Here is a 13,485-nt window from a genome sequence, read left to right as displayed (position 1 = left end):
GAAGTCAGAGGCCCAGGGCTCAGCTGTGCTACAATTCCACAGACACCTCTGGCTTACAAAAAGCCTGTGAGCGAAACTAGCAGCTTTCACTTCTAGAGGAGCCTTCAGCACCACCATCAAAATGGAGCTGAGCCAGCCCAAAGCAGCAATGAAACCGCAGAGCCTCCCGTGGACTTCCAAGCAGAGCACAGACAGAGACAGGAGCCAGTCTGTGCACACTGCCTGGGCCAGTGCACACCAGCAGCAGCAGAGACCACCCAACCGCTGCAACTGGCCTCCTTCCGGGCCATTCTCCCCCAGGAGGCATGGATGGCTCGAGCTCTCCGCCTGCCTGGGTGCAGGGTCCTGACAACCAGAGTTGAGGATGTCCTCCACCTCAATGGTTGCCCGGGGCAAGCCCGGGGAGACCGACATAACGTTGACAAGAACACGGGTGAGGGAGTCTCATGCTGTGCGCAGGAAGCTTCCTCACCAGCCGTGGGGCCCCCCAGGCCCCTGAGCATCAAGTGTCCACACCCAGCTTCCCACAGGAGGATGCGCCCCTCGTGGGCACCGGTTTGGTGGAAGGGAAAGCCAGCTACACCCTGGTACCTAGTGTTTAGGTTCTAGGCTTTATGAGAGAAGGTGCTAACAATGTTCTGGAATGTAGAACCTGGCTGTGTGCCCTGAAATAGCAGGTGACAATCTAGTAAACTATCTCAGATAATCCTCTCCAAAAGGCCACTGCACCCCAAGATGAGGGTGGAGTCTAGGATCAACCTTCAGACAGACAAGGCTGCAGTAAAACCCTAGAACCGATCTGTACGTGGTGTCGGTCAAAGGAGGATCCAAGGCGTGAACAAAGATCTGGACAACAGAACCTCTAATGAGGAGGGCGTACGAATGAAACTGTCCTCCCCCACGGACAGACTGGACCCATCTAATCCTTCACAGCTCAGCTGATGTCCGGGGCCACCGCGATGCCTCCCACGGAAGCCCACTCCCTTTCCCTCTGCACGCCGGCAGTCACGGTGCGCAAGCCCAGTTTCCTCCACCCATGGAGACCACATGGTATAGAGCTAGAGAGGGCAACACCTTGCCATGTTTCACAGACTCATTCATCTGTAGAAGAGTTCCCTTGAAAATGCAACATGGATTCCAAGTATTTGCTTATTTGCTCAACTGAACCTTTCTTATTGCTGACTTGTGAGCTGCCAAATGAAATTTAGTAAAGTAACTTGCAGAAAAAAGTATTCTCCTAGGAAATTCATCTCTCCCAAAGTATGTTCCAAGAGCACATAATGACTCAATCTTGTAAAAACTAAGGACCTTCAAATCACAGCTTGGCTGTGTTCTACACACAATTACAAGTCATGTGCTGTTAAGGACACAGAAAAGAGAATTAAATGACAGCATTTCCGCTGAATTCAGTGAGAATGCCAAGGTCACAGCTATTCATGGGTCTGGTCCTGCATGGCGGCTGCACTGAAAGCTAAGCCCTCCACCTCCGCCGGCCTCTCAGCCCTCTTCTCGGTACTTATCATTGTTCTATAGGAAATGTGTCCCTGGGAGCCTCTGGGATCTGGAAGGTCATCTCTCCACAAAGCACATTCATTCCTGAGATCTCCATGCCTCGTGTGGAAAAGGGAACACCGAATCACAAAAATAATGTCTCTCTCATTACTTTAAAGCCTAAAATACAGCACTGAGGTAGTGGTAACAAGTTTACAACAAATTATGCAGGTATATAGACACCTAACGCGGACTTTCTTGGGTCACTCTATGCTTCAGCGTGAGAATGTGTTCCTTTATGAGAGTGAATATAATTCTACTGTGGCTGTATCTTCTATTTTTGGTTTTGGCAGAACTGGGATTGAACTCAGAGCTTTTGTGTTTGCTAGGTTCCCCACTTGAGTTTCCCTGGACACAGAGGTTTTGTTTACTATGTTTACTATGTACAAATCAGCTATTCAAAAACAGCAGGATCGGGGCGTGGCCCATAGGAGACTACCACAAGGTATGGAAGGGACCAGGCGGAGAAGATGGCAGCAGCCACTCTCCAGAGTGACAGAACTGAGACACAAAGCAGGACCACCCCCCACAGTGACAGAGACAAGACCATCCCACAGTGATGGAGACAGGACCATCCCACAGTGACGGAGACAGAGCCATCCCACAGTGACGGTGACGGGACCATCCCCACAGTGATGGAGACGGGACCATCCCACAGTGACAGAGACAGGACCATCCCACAGTGACGGAGACAGGACCATCCCACAGTGACGGAGACGGGACCATCCCACAGTGACGGAGACAGTGCCATCCCACAGTGACGGAGACGGGACCATCCCACAGTGATGGAGACGAGACCATCCCACAGTGACGGAGACGGGACTATCCCACAGTGACGGAGACGGGACCATCCCACAGTGACGGAGACAGTGCCATCCCACAGTGACGGAGACAGTGCCATCCCACAGTGACGGAGACGGGACCATCCCACAGTGATGGAGACGAGACCATCCCACAGTGACGGAGACGGGACTATCCCACAGTGACGGAGACAGGACCATCCCACAGTGATGGAGACAGTGCCATCCCACAGTGACGGAGACAGTGCCATCCCACAGTGACGGAGACGGGACCATCCCACACTGATGGAGACAGGACCATCCCACAGTGACGGAGACAGGACCATCCCACAGTGACGGAGACGGGACCATCCCACAGTGACGGAGACGGGACCATCCCACAGTGACGGAGACGGGACCATCCCACAGTGACGGAGACAGGACCATCCCACAGTGACGGAGACGGGACCATCCCACAGTGACGGAGACAGGACCATCCCACAGTGATGGAGACAGGACCATCCTACAGTGACGGAGACAGGACCATCCCACAGTGACGGAGACAGGACTATCCCACAGTGATGGAGACAGGACCATCCCACAGTGACGGAGACAGGACCATCCCACAGTGACGGAGACAGGACCATCCCACAGTGACGGAGACAGGACCATCCCACAGTGACGGAGACGGGGCCATCCCACAGTGACGGAGACAGGACTATCCCCACAGTGACGGAGACGGGACCATCCCACAGTGACGGAGACAGGACCATCCCACAGTGATGGAGACAGGGCCATCCCCTGCCCTGCCCCCCGCCATGATCTTGCTGGCTTTGAAGCTGCTTCAGAGACCCACTGCAGTATCTAGTACTTTAAGAAACAACCGCAGCAGTCTTGATCACCTCCACTTGGGATGTGCCTCCAACACCTCCCACATACACTAGACTTTGGTTTTGTCTGTGCTGTGTGTGTGTACGTGTTACTTGTTGTATGTATGTGTGTGTGTACTGGAGTGCGGGTAGACATTCTCAGTGGTTTCATTCTAGCCGTGATTTTACAGAACTCTTTCTCAGGAATATGTGCAGGAAAAAACCATGTGCTCACATTTGAAAGTCAAGTGGATTTTCTGTGGCTGTGGTCCTTAAAGACAAGGAAAATTAAACCACGGGCCAGAAAGCAAGAAAAAAGAGAAAAAGTGAACCAAACAGAGAAAACACAAAGAATGTGAGCACACTCAAGTAAAAGCTGGCTCACTGATAGTGACAGGGTTACCTACTGCTCTGTCATGGTCTGAGTTTAGAGAAATGGCCTCACCACCAGTGAGCACTAATGATGCAGGAAAGAAGCTGTCCAGCCATAAGGCTTCCTACTACAGGCACGGTCAGCACACGCTCCTCAGAGCTAAGCCACCCATGCAAGTGGGAGACATTCTGCTCCCTCTGTGCTATCAGCTAAAATCATCTGAATATCTAATATCAGAACAACTTTAACTCAGGAGGCTGAGATATGAGGATCAATCAGGCTTTGAAGCCAGCCCAGCAGGAAAGTCTGTAAGATTTATCTCTAATAAACTACCAAAAAAGCCAGAAGTGGAGCTAACAGTGCTAGCCTTGAGCAAATTAGCTCAGCGTCAGGGCCCAGGGCCTGAGTTCAAGCCCCAGAACCGACCCAAAGACAGCAAAAATTAGAGCTAAAAATACTGTAATATATCAAACAGATACAATTATAAGCTCTTTTGTTTATTAACAATTAAAAACAAATGCAGCTTTGCATGTAGACTATTTTTAAGTGCTAGAACATTTGTTTGTAATGGAAGTCAGATGAAACGGAACATGCCTGGGGTCCCCCAGTATCTGTGTGAGGAACTTCTTCCTTCCACCTCTCTGAGCTCTGCCCACAGGGGGCTTCCCAAGCATTAGAAATGAACAACGTGGGAAGCTGTAAGGGGGTTGTGAACTTTGCCAAACATCTAGTAAGATGTCTGTCTCAAAACCACTTGCTGGAAAGGAGAAACCAAAAAAAAAAAAAAAAAAAAAAAGAAAATACAGAGCAAGCATAGTCAAACAAACCAGCCAGGTGGGTTGAGGCCGGTGCGTCCAGCGTCCAGCGTTGTCTGGTGAGGACCCTCGAGAGGCCCTCCAGGCTCTCCCTCCCACCACGACAGGGCAAGCGTCTGCATGGACTTCACAACCAGCAGGAGCAAAGCAAGGACAGCTCCCCTGTGAAATGTCCAGCCACCCAAGGCCCTTTCTCACTTCACAGGAAGAGACACAGGGTGGCCAAGAGTCAGTCCTGCAGGACACTGTGGGAGGCCCGATGGACGGAGAGGGCGGCATGCCCTCCCCCACCGGACGCCCCTCCTCCCGCCCCCATCTCTCATGCACAAAATGGCACACTAATACTTTTGAAGGCATCATGATGATCAGCATTCTCTGTCGGACACTGAGAATAATTATTTTCGGCAGGTGTCCACACTTCATGGCCTTTCACCAGCAGAACTGGGGCCTACTTCTGAGTCCAAGGCGGGGGACTGGTGCTGGGACAGCTTCGAGTTACCCATGCAAAGAAGGCCAGTTTGCAAGGCTGCTAGATCCAGATGCTGCAAAGAGCTTGCAGATTTAAACCACTTAAACAAATCAGGAATTCTCTATCACTATCGCAAAATTAGAATGTTTCAGCAAGCAACCTAAATTTGCACACAAAATTGAAAAAAAAAGTCCTTACTATGACTAATTATTCTTTACTACCCTTTTCAAAGACAGATAAAATGTTCTTTAACAAATGTCAATTTAATTTTGCTGCTGAACATTAGCAGCAGGTGATAAATGGAAGACATAGTGTCCCGAACACACAGCAAAGTAGAGCAGCCTAATCCTCACATGTCTGCGGGAATATGCAAATGTGAGCCTATGTATGGAACTGAACAAGTGTACAATACAGACCGATGAAATCCAAGCATGTGTGGTTCTACTGAAGACACTCCTGGTCTTTAGACACACCCAGAGCCCAATGAATGCACTAGTATCTGATGTACCCACTGGGAAACTGCTCTCACATGACCTAGGAAGTCTCTCAAGCAGCAAGGAAAAAATGTTTTCCAAACATTTCACAAACCATCTTCTGCCATCTTTCTCTGACCTTTGTCTTAGTCTTCCAGAAGTAAGCAGATCTATGTTTCTAGATTGAGACAGTTTTATTAGGAGATAAAGACCTGACTCCTAACAGCATCTCGATGGCCAATCATGTAAGACAAGAAGCAGAGCACTGTTCTGTGTCTACTGTGACAATATCACTCCAGAGGGCGATGGGATGAGAACAAAGGGTTGAACAGATGTGTGTGACAAAGTCACCATGTGTCGTATGCTTCATATACACCGGTAGCTGGATGCCATGCTTACATCTGTAATCGTAGCCACTCAAGAGGCTGAGATCTGAGAACCCAAGTTCAAAGCTAGTCTGGGCTGGAGAGTCCACCAAAAAGCTGTAAACTCATGTGGAAGAACACTAGCCTTAAGCAAAAAAGCTCAGAGACAGCACTCAGGCCCTGAGTTCAAACCCCATGACCAGCACCAAAAAAAAAGAAAAACACAAACACACATGTGTGCAGTCATGCACATGCACACATAACTTCACTGGTCCTTAAAGAGAGCTTTCTTACCTCTCCTACTTGAGCTGTACCTCCAGTCCAGCTTTTCCTTTTGCTTTCTTCCTGTCGTATTAACTGAAGACGAAGTCTTGCCGACTTCTGCTTTGGCTAGCTGAACTCTAATCCTCACACCTCATTCTCTGAGTAGCTAGGTTTACCATCATGAACCCAGGTCCCAGGCTCATGCTTTGTTACTCAACATGTTAACAGTAGGGTGACTTGTGGAATTAAAACTCCTTGAATAACTACTTAAAAATGTGAAGTAAAAACACTAGGAGCAAGTCACAGTGAATCCAAAAAATAAGACTAGACAAGGCTATCCTGTTACACATGAACTTCAGAGTGAATGGATCTGCTTCTATGTTAAGGCTGAGGCCTGGTGGATGGGTACATGGTACCATGATTTTTAAACATCCCCTCCTTCCTCCAGCAGATTCCATGAAAGAAACCAAAGTTACAACTTCCTGTAGGCACTTTTTCTTTCTTCTTTCTCTCACAATGACAAAAAAATGACAGGCAGGTGAAACAAGGAGGGAATTACTCAAAGTATGGATCCCAAAATATTGCCCTCCTTAAGAGGCCAGAACTGAAATTCAAACAGTAAGCCCGTTTATAAGATCATTGGTATTGATTCATTTTGAGGATATTTCAGTTGGTGCATTACCATCTAATTAAAGGAACCTTAATTTCCTTGACACCTTTTTATTTGCCAAAAGAAACTATATTGAATATCTTTGCTCACTAAAAACCATGTGATCAATTTTAATTATCTTATTTCATCTTTTCTTTCATAATAAAGAGCTTGGTCACAAGAATTCAGAGTAAGCAGCAGGCAAAAGACCCCCTTTTCTCCTGGCTAGCAGCACAGCAAATCTGCAACAGAAAATAGCGCATCATAGCAAAACTATGCTTCCTGAAAGGAAAGAGACCGAGGAAAGGGTAAAACACCCAGACTCTTCATACTCACTTGGCAAAGTCAACACTTCAACAAGAGTTAGCCCAAGAGCAGTGAGGGACATCAAGAAGTATTTTCCATGAGGTCCACGTGGACAGATTCCAGAACAGAAACATGAGAATCTGCAAGCGCTGTGATGATTCTGAGATGCAGATCACTCACTAAGAGCAACACCTCTACCAGGAAGCTCCCTCTGCCAACACAAATGTGTCCTGAGAACCTGTGATCCCTCGATAATATTCACTGCTTCACAGACAATACATACCCAAGTTGGACAGGCTTACAACGTCCAAACCCAAGATAGTTGAGAATCTCCACATCCACCAGTGGACTCACACTGAGAAGCCACAGGGAATTCGGTCGGCTCTGTATGCACTCAGAGAATGAGCACCAGATTCCCAAGAAAGGTCTGCACCCACAGATGTTATTAGTTACTAGGAAAACAGGAGAATTCCCGAGACAACCGCACTTCTTACTTGGATCCTATTCAAATGGTTGGAAAATGACTGGCCCTGCCAGTCTGAGATAGACATGACAAACAGCATGTGAGCGAAGAACACAGAGAAGTTCCTCTCTCACCACGAGAGCTCCCGGCACCGAGACTCCTCCCACAGGTCACGCCACGGTGAGATTACAGAAAGCAGGGCCTCTTCCCATCCCCGGCTCTTGCTCCACACTACGGGAGTAGCACTGTGCTCAGAGAGGACATGGTGGGGGGCTCTGAGTGGCCTCTTTTGCACAGATCACTTTTGAGATTGCTTCTCACTTCCTGCCATAGCCCACGTGGACCACAATCCACCTACTTTAGGCTTTCTGCTGTACCTAGATTGACAGTTTATACACATCTTGCCTGGCAAGCACAAGGCCCTGCGTTCAAACCTCAATACTAGGAAGAGAGGGAGGGAGGGAGGGAAAGAGAGAGAATGGGTCCCACAAATGTGTCCTCAAATCAAATTAATTCTCCCATTCTTAGCCTCCCAAGTAGCTAGGGTTACAAGCAAAAGCCAAGGGTCCAGTTGGAAAGAAGGTGTTTATGTTTATGGTATGTACATGTTATTCTGATGATTCTGAGTTATGAACTTCTCAAAAGTTAGGAAGGTGGCTCAGTGGTACAGCGCTTGCCTTGCATGCATGAGGCCCTGGGTTCGATTCTTCAGCACCACATAAGCAGAAAAAGCTGGAAGTGGCGCTGTGGTTCAAGTGGTAGAGCGCTAGCCTTGAGCTGAAGAGCTGAGGGACAGCGCCCAGGCCCAGAGTTCAGGCCCCACAGCCAAAAAACTTCTCAAAAGCTCCACTGAAGAACTATTTTTATTAGAAAATCAGCCCCCAAACTCAAGTTAACTTCAAGTCTTCTGTTTTACCTTTGAAATGCAATGAAAATGTAGATTCAATACCACAACTCACTTACTTAGCAGAAAAATGACAATCTTTGAGTGTTGGTAAGTTATGTGGAAAATCTGGAATTGTAAAATGGCACATTTGCCATGGGAAACAATAAGGAATTTCCTCAGAAAATCCAAAACTAAAACTACCATATGGTCCAGAAATCCTATACCTGGGCACACACCCAGAGGCATTGAAAGCCGAGTCTCCACATAACATTTAGACACATGTCCAAAGCGGTACTGTTCCCAACACCCAAGATGAAGAAGCAACCCAACTATCTGTTGACTGGTGAATAAACAAAATGTGAAGTCACAATACAGTGGAGTATTACTTAAGTCTTAAAAAGGGAAGAAATCTGTCATATGCTCCAACATGAATGAACCACAGAATGTGACACTAAGCGAAGTGAGCCAGGCGTATGCTCCAACATGAATGAACCACAGAATGTGACACTAAGCGAAGTGAGCCAGGCGTATGCTCCAACATGAATGAACCACAGAATGTGACACTAAGCGAAGTGAGCCAGGCGTGTGCTCCAACATGAATGAACCACAGAATGTGACACTAAGCGAAGTGAGCCAGGCGTGTGCTCCAACATGAATGAACCACAGAATGTGACACTAAGCGAAGTGAGCCAGGCGTGTGCTCCAACATGAATGAACCACAGAATGTGACACTAAGCGAAGTGAGCCAGGCGTATGCTCCAACATGAATGAACCACAGAATGTGACACTAAGCGAAGTGAGCCAGGCGTGTGCTCCAACATGAATGAACCACAGAATGTGACACTAAGCGAAGTAGCCAGGCGTGTGCTCCAACATGAATGAACCACAGAATGTGACACTAAGCGAAGTGAGCCAGGCGTGTGCTCCAACATGAATGAACCACAGAATGTGACACTAAGCGAAGTGAGCCAGGCACGAGCACAGTTGCTTCCACTCTCAGTCACGAAGGTGGAAAGACCGTCCTTGGGCTGAGGGACGGCAGTGGTAGCAGACTCCACCACTACAGGGCTGCACACCTGAACGATTAAAACAAACCCAACTACTGGCTCAATACAGCAGGACTATTTACATTTAACAAGGTCATGATAATGTTACTTTGTTTTTAACCACAATATTTAAAAAGTGGTTTAAACTTATTTCTTTTGTCCCAAATCTTCAAGTAATGTTGATAGGCCGTAAGCAGCCAACACAGAGTAGAAAGCTACTTGACCCCGGTGACAGAAGGCTTGCCCAGTCCTGAGTGTGGCTCACAGGCAAAGCCCTCTGCTTCCCGCATGCACCTACCCAGCCCAACCAACATCGCTGCTGCAGAAACTGAAGGGGTATGAGGTTAATCAGGACACAGTCCCTGCCCCAAGCTGTTCGCACATAGTGCTCAGTTAGTTCAGTGAACCAAGCAACTCTGGAGTTCTCTTCCTCCAAGTCGTGAGAGGAAGGTAAGATTTATGTGGAACAATGCTTCCCTCGACAAAGTTTTTATAACAGTAAACACAACAATACCTGTATGTCAGGCAATATAGTTTGTTTGTTTGCTTGTTTTTTTTGGTTGGTTGTAGGGCCTGAACTCTGGGCCTGGGTGCTGTCCCTCAGCTCTTCAGCTCAAGGCTAGTGCTCTACCACTCGAGCCACAGCACCACTTCTGGCTTTTTCTGCTTACATGGTGCTGAGGAATCAAGCCCAGGGCCTCATGCATGCAAGGCGAGCACTTTACCACTGAGCCACCTTCCCAGTCTGACCAAAAGTTTTCTTGTAAGGTCAGAAAAACTATTAAAAGCAACAACAACGTCTCCCATTAAAGCAGATGTAGAGAGGCTAGGTGTGGCAGACTCCCCTCCACATCAAGAGTGACACACTCTGTCCCAAGAAGCCAGAGCTCCACGGCAGTGACCAAGAAACTTCCTATGGGGGGGGGGGGGGGCTGGGAAGGGATGTGAAGGGTAAACAAAGGAGGAGGCTGCAATGCTTGGTAAGAAATGTACGCATTATCCTGCCCATGTAATTGTAACTCCTCTGTACAGTATGTTCACAAATAAAATAAAATTAAATTAAAAAAAAAAACAACTTCCTATCACAAATTCCATCAGCGCAAGCACAGCACATGGAGTCCTAATGGCTATGGCCAGGCTGCCTTCTGGAAGGTCTCTTATCACTTTTGTCATAAATCCTAAGCGAGCAACCACCAGAGACATCCAGGCAAGAGGAACGTCACGGCACAGCGGCTGGAGTCATTCCCACAGGCAGGCCCTAACTGCCCATCTGGAAACACGGGAACTATGGAGAGGCCGCTTTTCTCCACCTTCAGTCACACTCAGGCCTTCACTATTTCTGGATTACTACAGAAGCTTCCTCCTGGCCTCCCTTCCCCAGTCTGTTGGTTCCAGATCTTTCCTAACTTACACTCAGATTGAAACCTTCCAAATTCCAAAGCTCATCTTGTCCTTCCCCTGCTGAAATCTTCACTGGCTCAGGAAGCCTTCAGGATCTCGGGCCTGGCCTAAGAGGGTCTTCACGATTCAGTCCCTGTATAATACAGTCTTAGAAAATTGTACTTTTAGCCAAGTGCTGGTGGCTCACACTTATAATCCTAGCTACTCAGGAGACTGAGATCTGAGAATTGCGGTTCAAAGCCAGCTGGGGCAGCAGCATCTGTGAAACTCTTATCGCCAATAAGCCACTCAGAAAAATCCAGAAGTGGTGCAGGGCCTTTGTGCCTTGAGCACAGAGAGGCTCAGGAACAACGTCCAGGCCCTGAGTCCAAGCCCCAGGACCAGCAAGAAAAAAAAGAAGAAAAAAGATCACTAAGAACCCTGGTCCTTTCCACCCAAATCTACTACTAACCTCCATGTGTATTTCATCCACAGGGCTGTAAATGCAAGGAAGTAAAGGTGGAATGAATGAAGGGCCTGACTTCGGCTTATCCCGGTGGATGGAATCCCACCCTTACCTGTACACTTCCTTGAATCCTTGAATAACGGTTAAGAGCCATTTGGTCTGAAACAAGGTCCTGCTCTGTCGCTCACTCACAATCCTCTTGCCTCAGCACCTCTGGCCCACGCACACTGCAATAGCACCAGCCGCCCCCAAGCCAGCAACGACGCTGTTATCATGGGGCTGCTCCCAACTGGGAGGGAAAAGGCAGCTACCCAGTTAGGGTCAGCCTAGAACAAAAGCAAAGAGGTGGAGGACACTGGGGGGAGAGCTCACTTCCCGTGTTCTACAACCACGTCTGATAGCATGATATTTACAGACATATACAGATATATATATATAAAATATCTATCTATCTATCTATCTATCTATCTATCTATCTATCTATCTATGGACAATACACAGCTATAAGAAATCAGGGGGCTGGGAAGGTGGCTAAGTGGTAGAATGCTTGCCTTGCATTTATGAGGCCCTGCACCACATAAGCAGAAAAAAACCCAGAAATGGCGCTGTGTTTCAAGTGGTAGAGGGCTAGCCTTGAGCTGAAGAGCTGAGGGACAGCGCCCAGGCCCAGAGTTCAGGCCCCATGACTGACTAAAAAAAAAAAAAAATATTTAGGAAAGATCATGACATGAGAACAGGAGGAATGTCTGGTAGTCTCCAAGTCAGAAAGAAAAGTATTTTTACAGGGAAAGATTCTCATATTCTTCAGAGAAATCACCTGTAAAGCCGGATAAGACCAAGTCCAAACATTAATTTCCTAAACACCTACCACACATAATTCAGCATCTCCACCAAGTAAGCACAGCAACAGAGCTCAAATCCATCCAATTTTGAAGGCAAGATCTCTAGATCATTTGAGGTTACATGGCTGCAAGGAATGAAATTCCCTGTCTGGCTTGGCATTGCAAGTTAGTCTTTAAAAAAAAGAGCAACTATATAGATAATGGTAGCTCACAAATGTGGTTAAGGGTAACATTTTCAATTAATAAGTCTGTTTTCCACAGAAGGAAGGAGGGAGGGAAGGAGGGAGGGAGGAAGGGAGGGAAGGAAGGAAGATACCGAGCCCCAGTGGTACAAATCTGTAGTCCAGCTATTTGTGCAGTGAGGCAGGGAATCATTTGGGCCTAGGAGTTTAGGCCAGCCTGGACAACATAGCAAAACCCCATCTCTTTTTTTTTTTATTGTGATTAAGTGGTTACATAATTTCCCAAATGTCACAGTATTATGGGATAGTGATGCTTAGTTAAAGTCACAAACACATTCTAACTTTCCTGAAGCAAATTGTCTATCACGGTCCATAACATTTATGAGTTCTATGAGCTTTGCGATAGTTATTTCTTCCACATTGGGTGATGTGTACATTTCTTTTGTTTTGCATAGCATCAGCTGTTCCCTCTTTCCCACTTGTTCACTCCCTCCCATCGCTGCCATTGAGTTGCTTAGTTCATTTTGAAAACCCCATCTCTTAACAATAAATTTCTTTTTAACTGTGAAAGAAAAAACTCCCTCTAGGAGTCCTTAGCAAAGACAGCAATACAGCTTACAAGACAATTCTAGGACTATTAGAAGACAACTCCTGAACCAATCACGTTCTGCCTATCGAGGTAGAGCACCCATAATCGGTGGCACCTGTCGGATTTATTGACCACAAAAGTGTGGGATTAAGGCCCATTTACTGCCATTTAAGTATCTTCTCTCTGAGTGAGACATCAGCACATTCAGTGGCAAAAAAATTTACAATGGTCTCCAAAATGATAGGAAATTGCAGAAATGATGAAAAAGTATTAATTAAAAAAAAATCCACAGGGCTGGGAAGGTGGCTTAGTGGTAGAGTGTGTGTCTAGCATGCATGAAGCCCTGGGTTCAATTCCTCAGAACCACATAAACAGAAAAAGCCAGAAGTGGTGCTGTGGTTCAAGTGGTAGAGTGCTAGCCTGGAGCAAAAGAAGGTCAGGGACAGTGCTCAGGCCCTGACTTCAAGCCCCAGGACTGATGGCAAAAGGGAAGGGGAAAAATCACACACACACACACACACACGCACACACACACACGCACACACACGCACACACACACACGCACACACACACACACACCCTCCCAAAACAACATAAAGGGGAAAAGAATAAACATGCATTCATTTGAACAAGACAATTCCACCTAATTTTCTGAGATAGTTGAGCTGAAAATGCCAACCCACCAATACTACATACCAATGCCTAATAGGGCAGTACT

At 47.1% G+C, this 13,485-nt stretch overlaps 1 protein-coding gene across 2 annotated transcripts in view; it reads right to left on the bottom strand.

Moving 5' to 3' along the window:
* Positions 1-13,485, bottom strand: part of Aven (apoptosis and caspase activation inhibitor) — a 52,338-nt gene that overhangs the window by 8,818 nt on the left and 30,035 nt on the right. Inside the window, exon 1 of one of the 2 annotated variants that reach the window (XM_070005711.1) lies at positions 473-578. The exons of the other annotated variant lie outside the window; for it this stretch is intronic. Within the exon in view, the coding sequence (XP_069861812.1) occupies positions 473-503 (31 nt within the window). The 5' untranslated portion in view covers positions 504-578. Of the gene's footprint in view, positions 1-472; positions 579-13,485 lie in introns of those variants that run through there. 2 annotated transcript variants of the gene reach the window in all.

This window comes from Dipodomys merriami, unplaced genomic scaffold, assembly GCF_024711535.1.
Source record: "Dipodomys merriami isolate MVZ:Mamm:240054 unplaced genomic scaffold, mDipMer1.0.p SCAF_69, whole genome shotgun sequence".
NCBI classification, from domain to species: Eukaryota; Metazoa; Chordata; class Mammalia; order Rodentia; family Heteromyidae; genus Dipodomys; species Dipodomys merriami.
The sequence above is the reverse complement of the archived record's forward strand: the minus strand, read 5'-3'. Positions and strand labels throughout refer to the sequence as shown.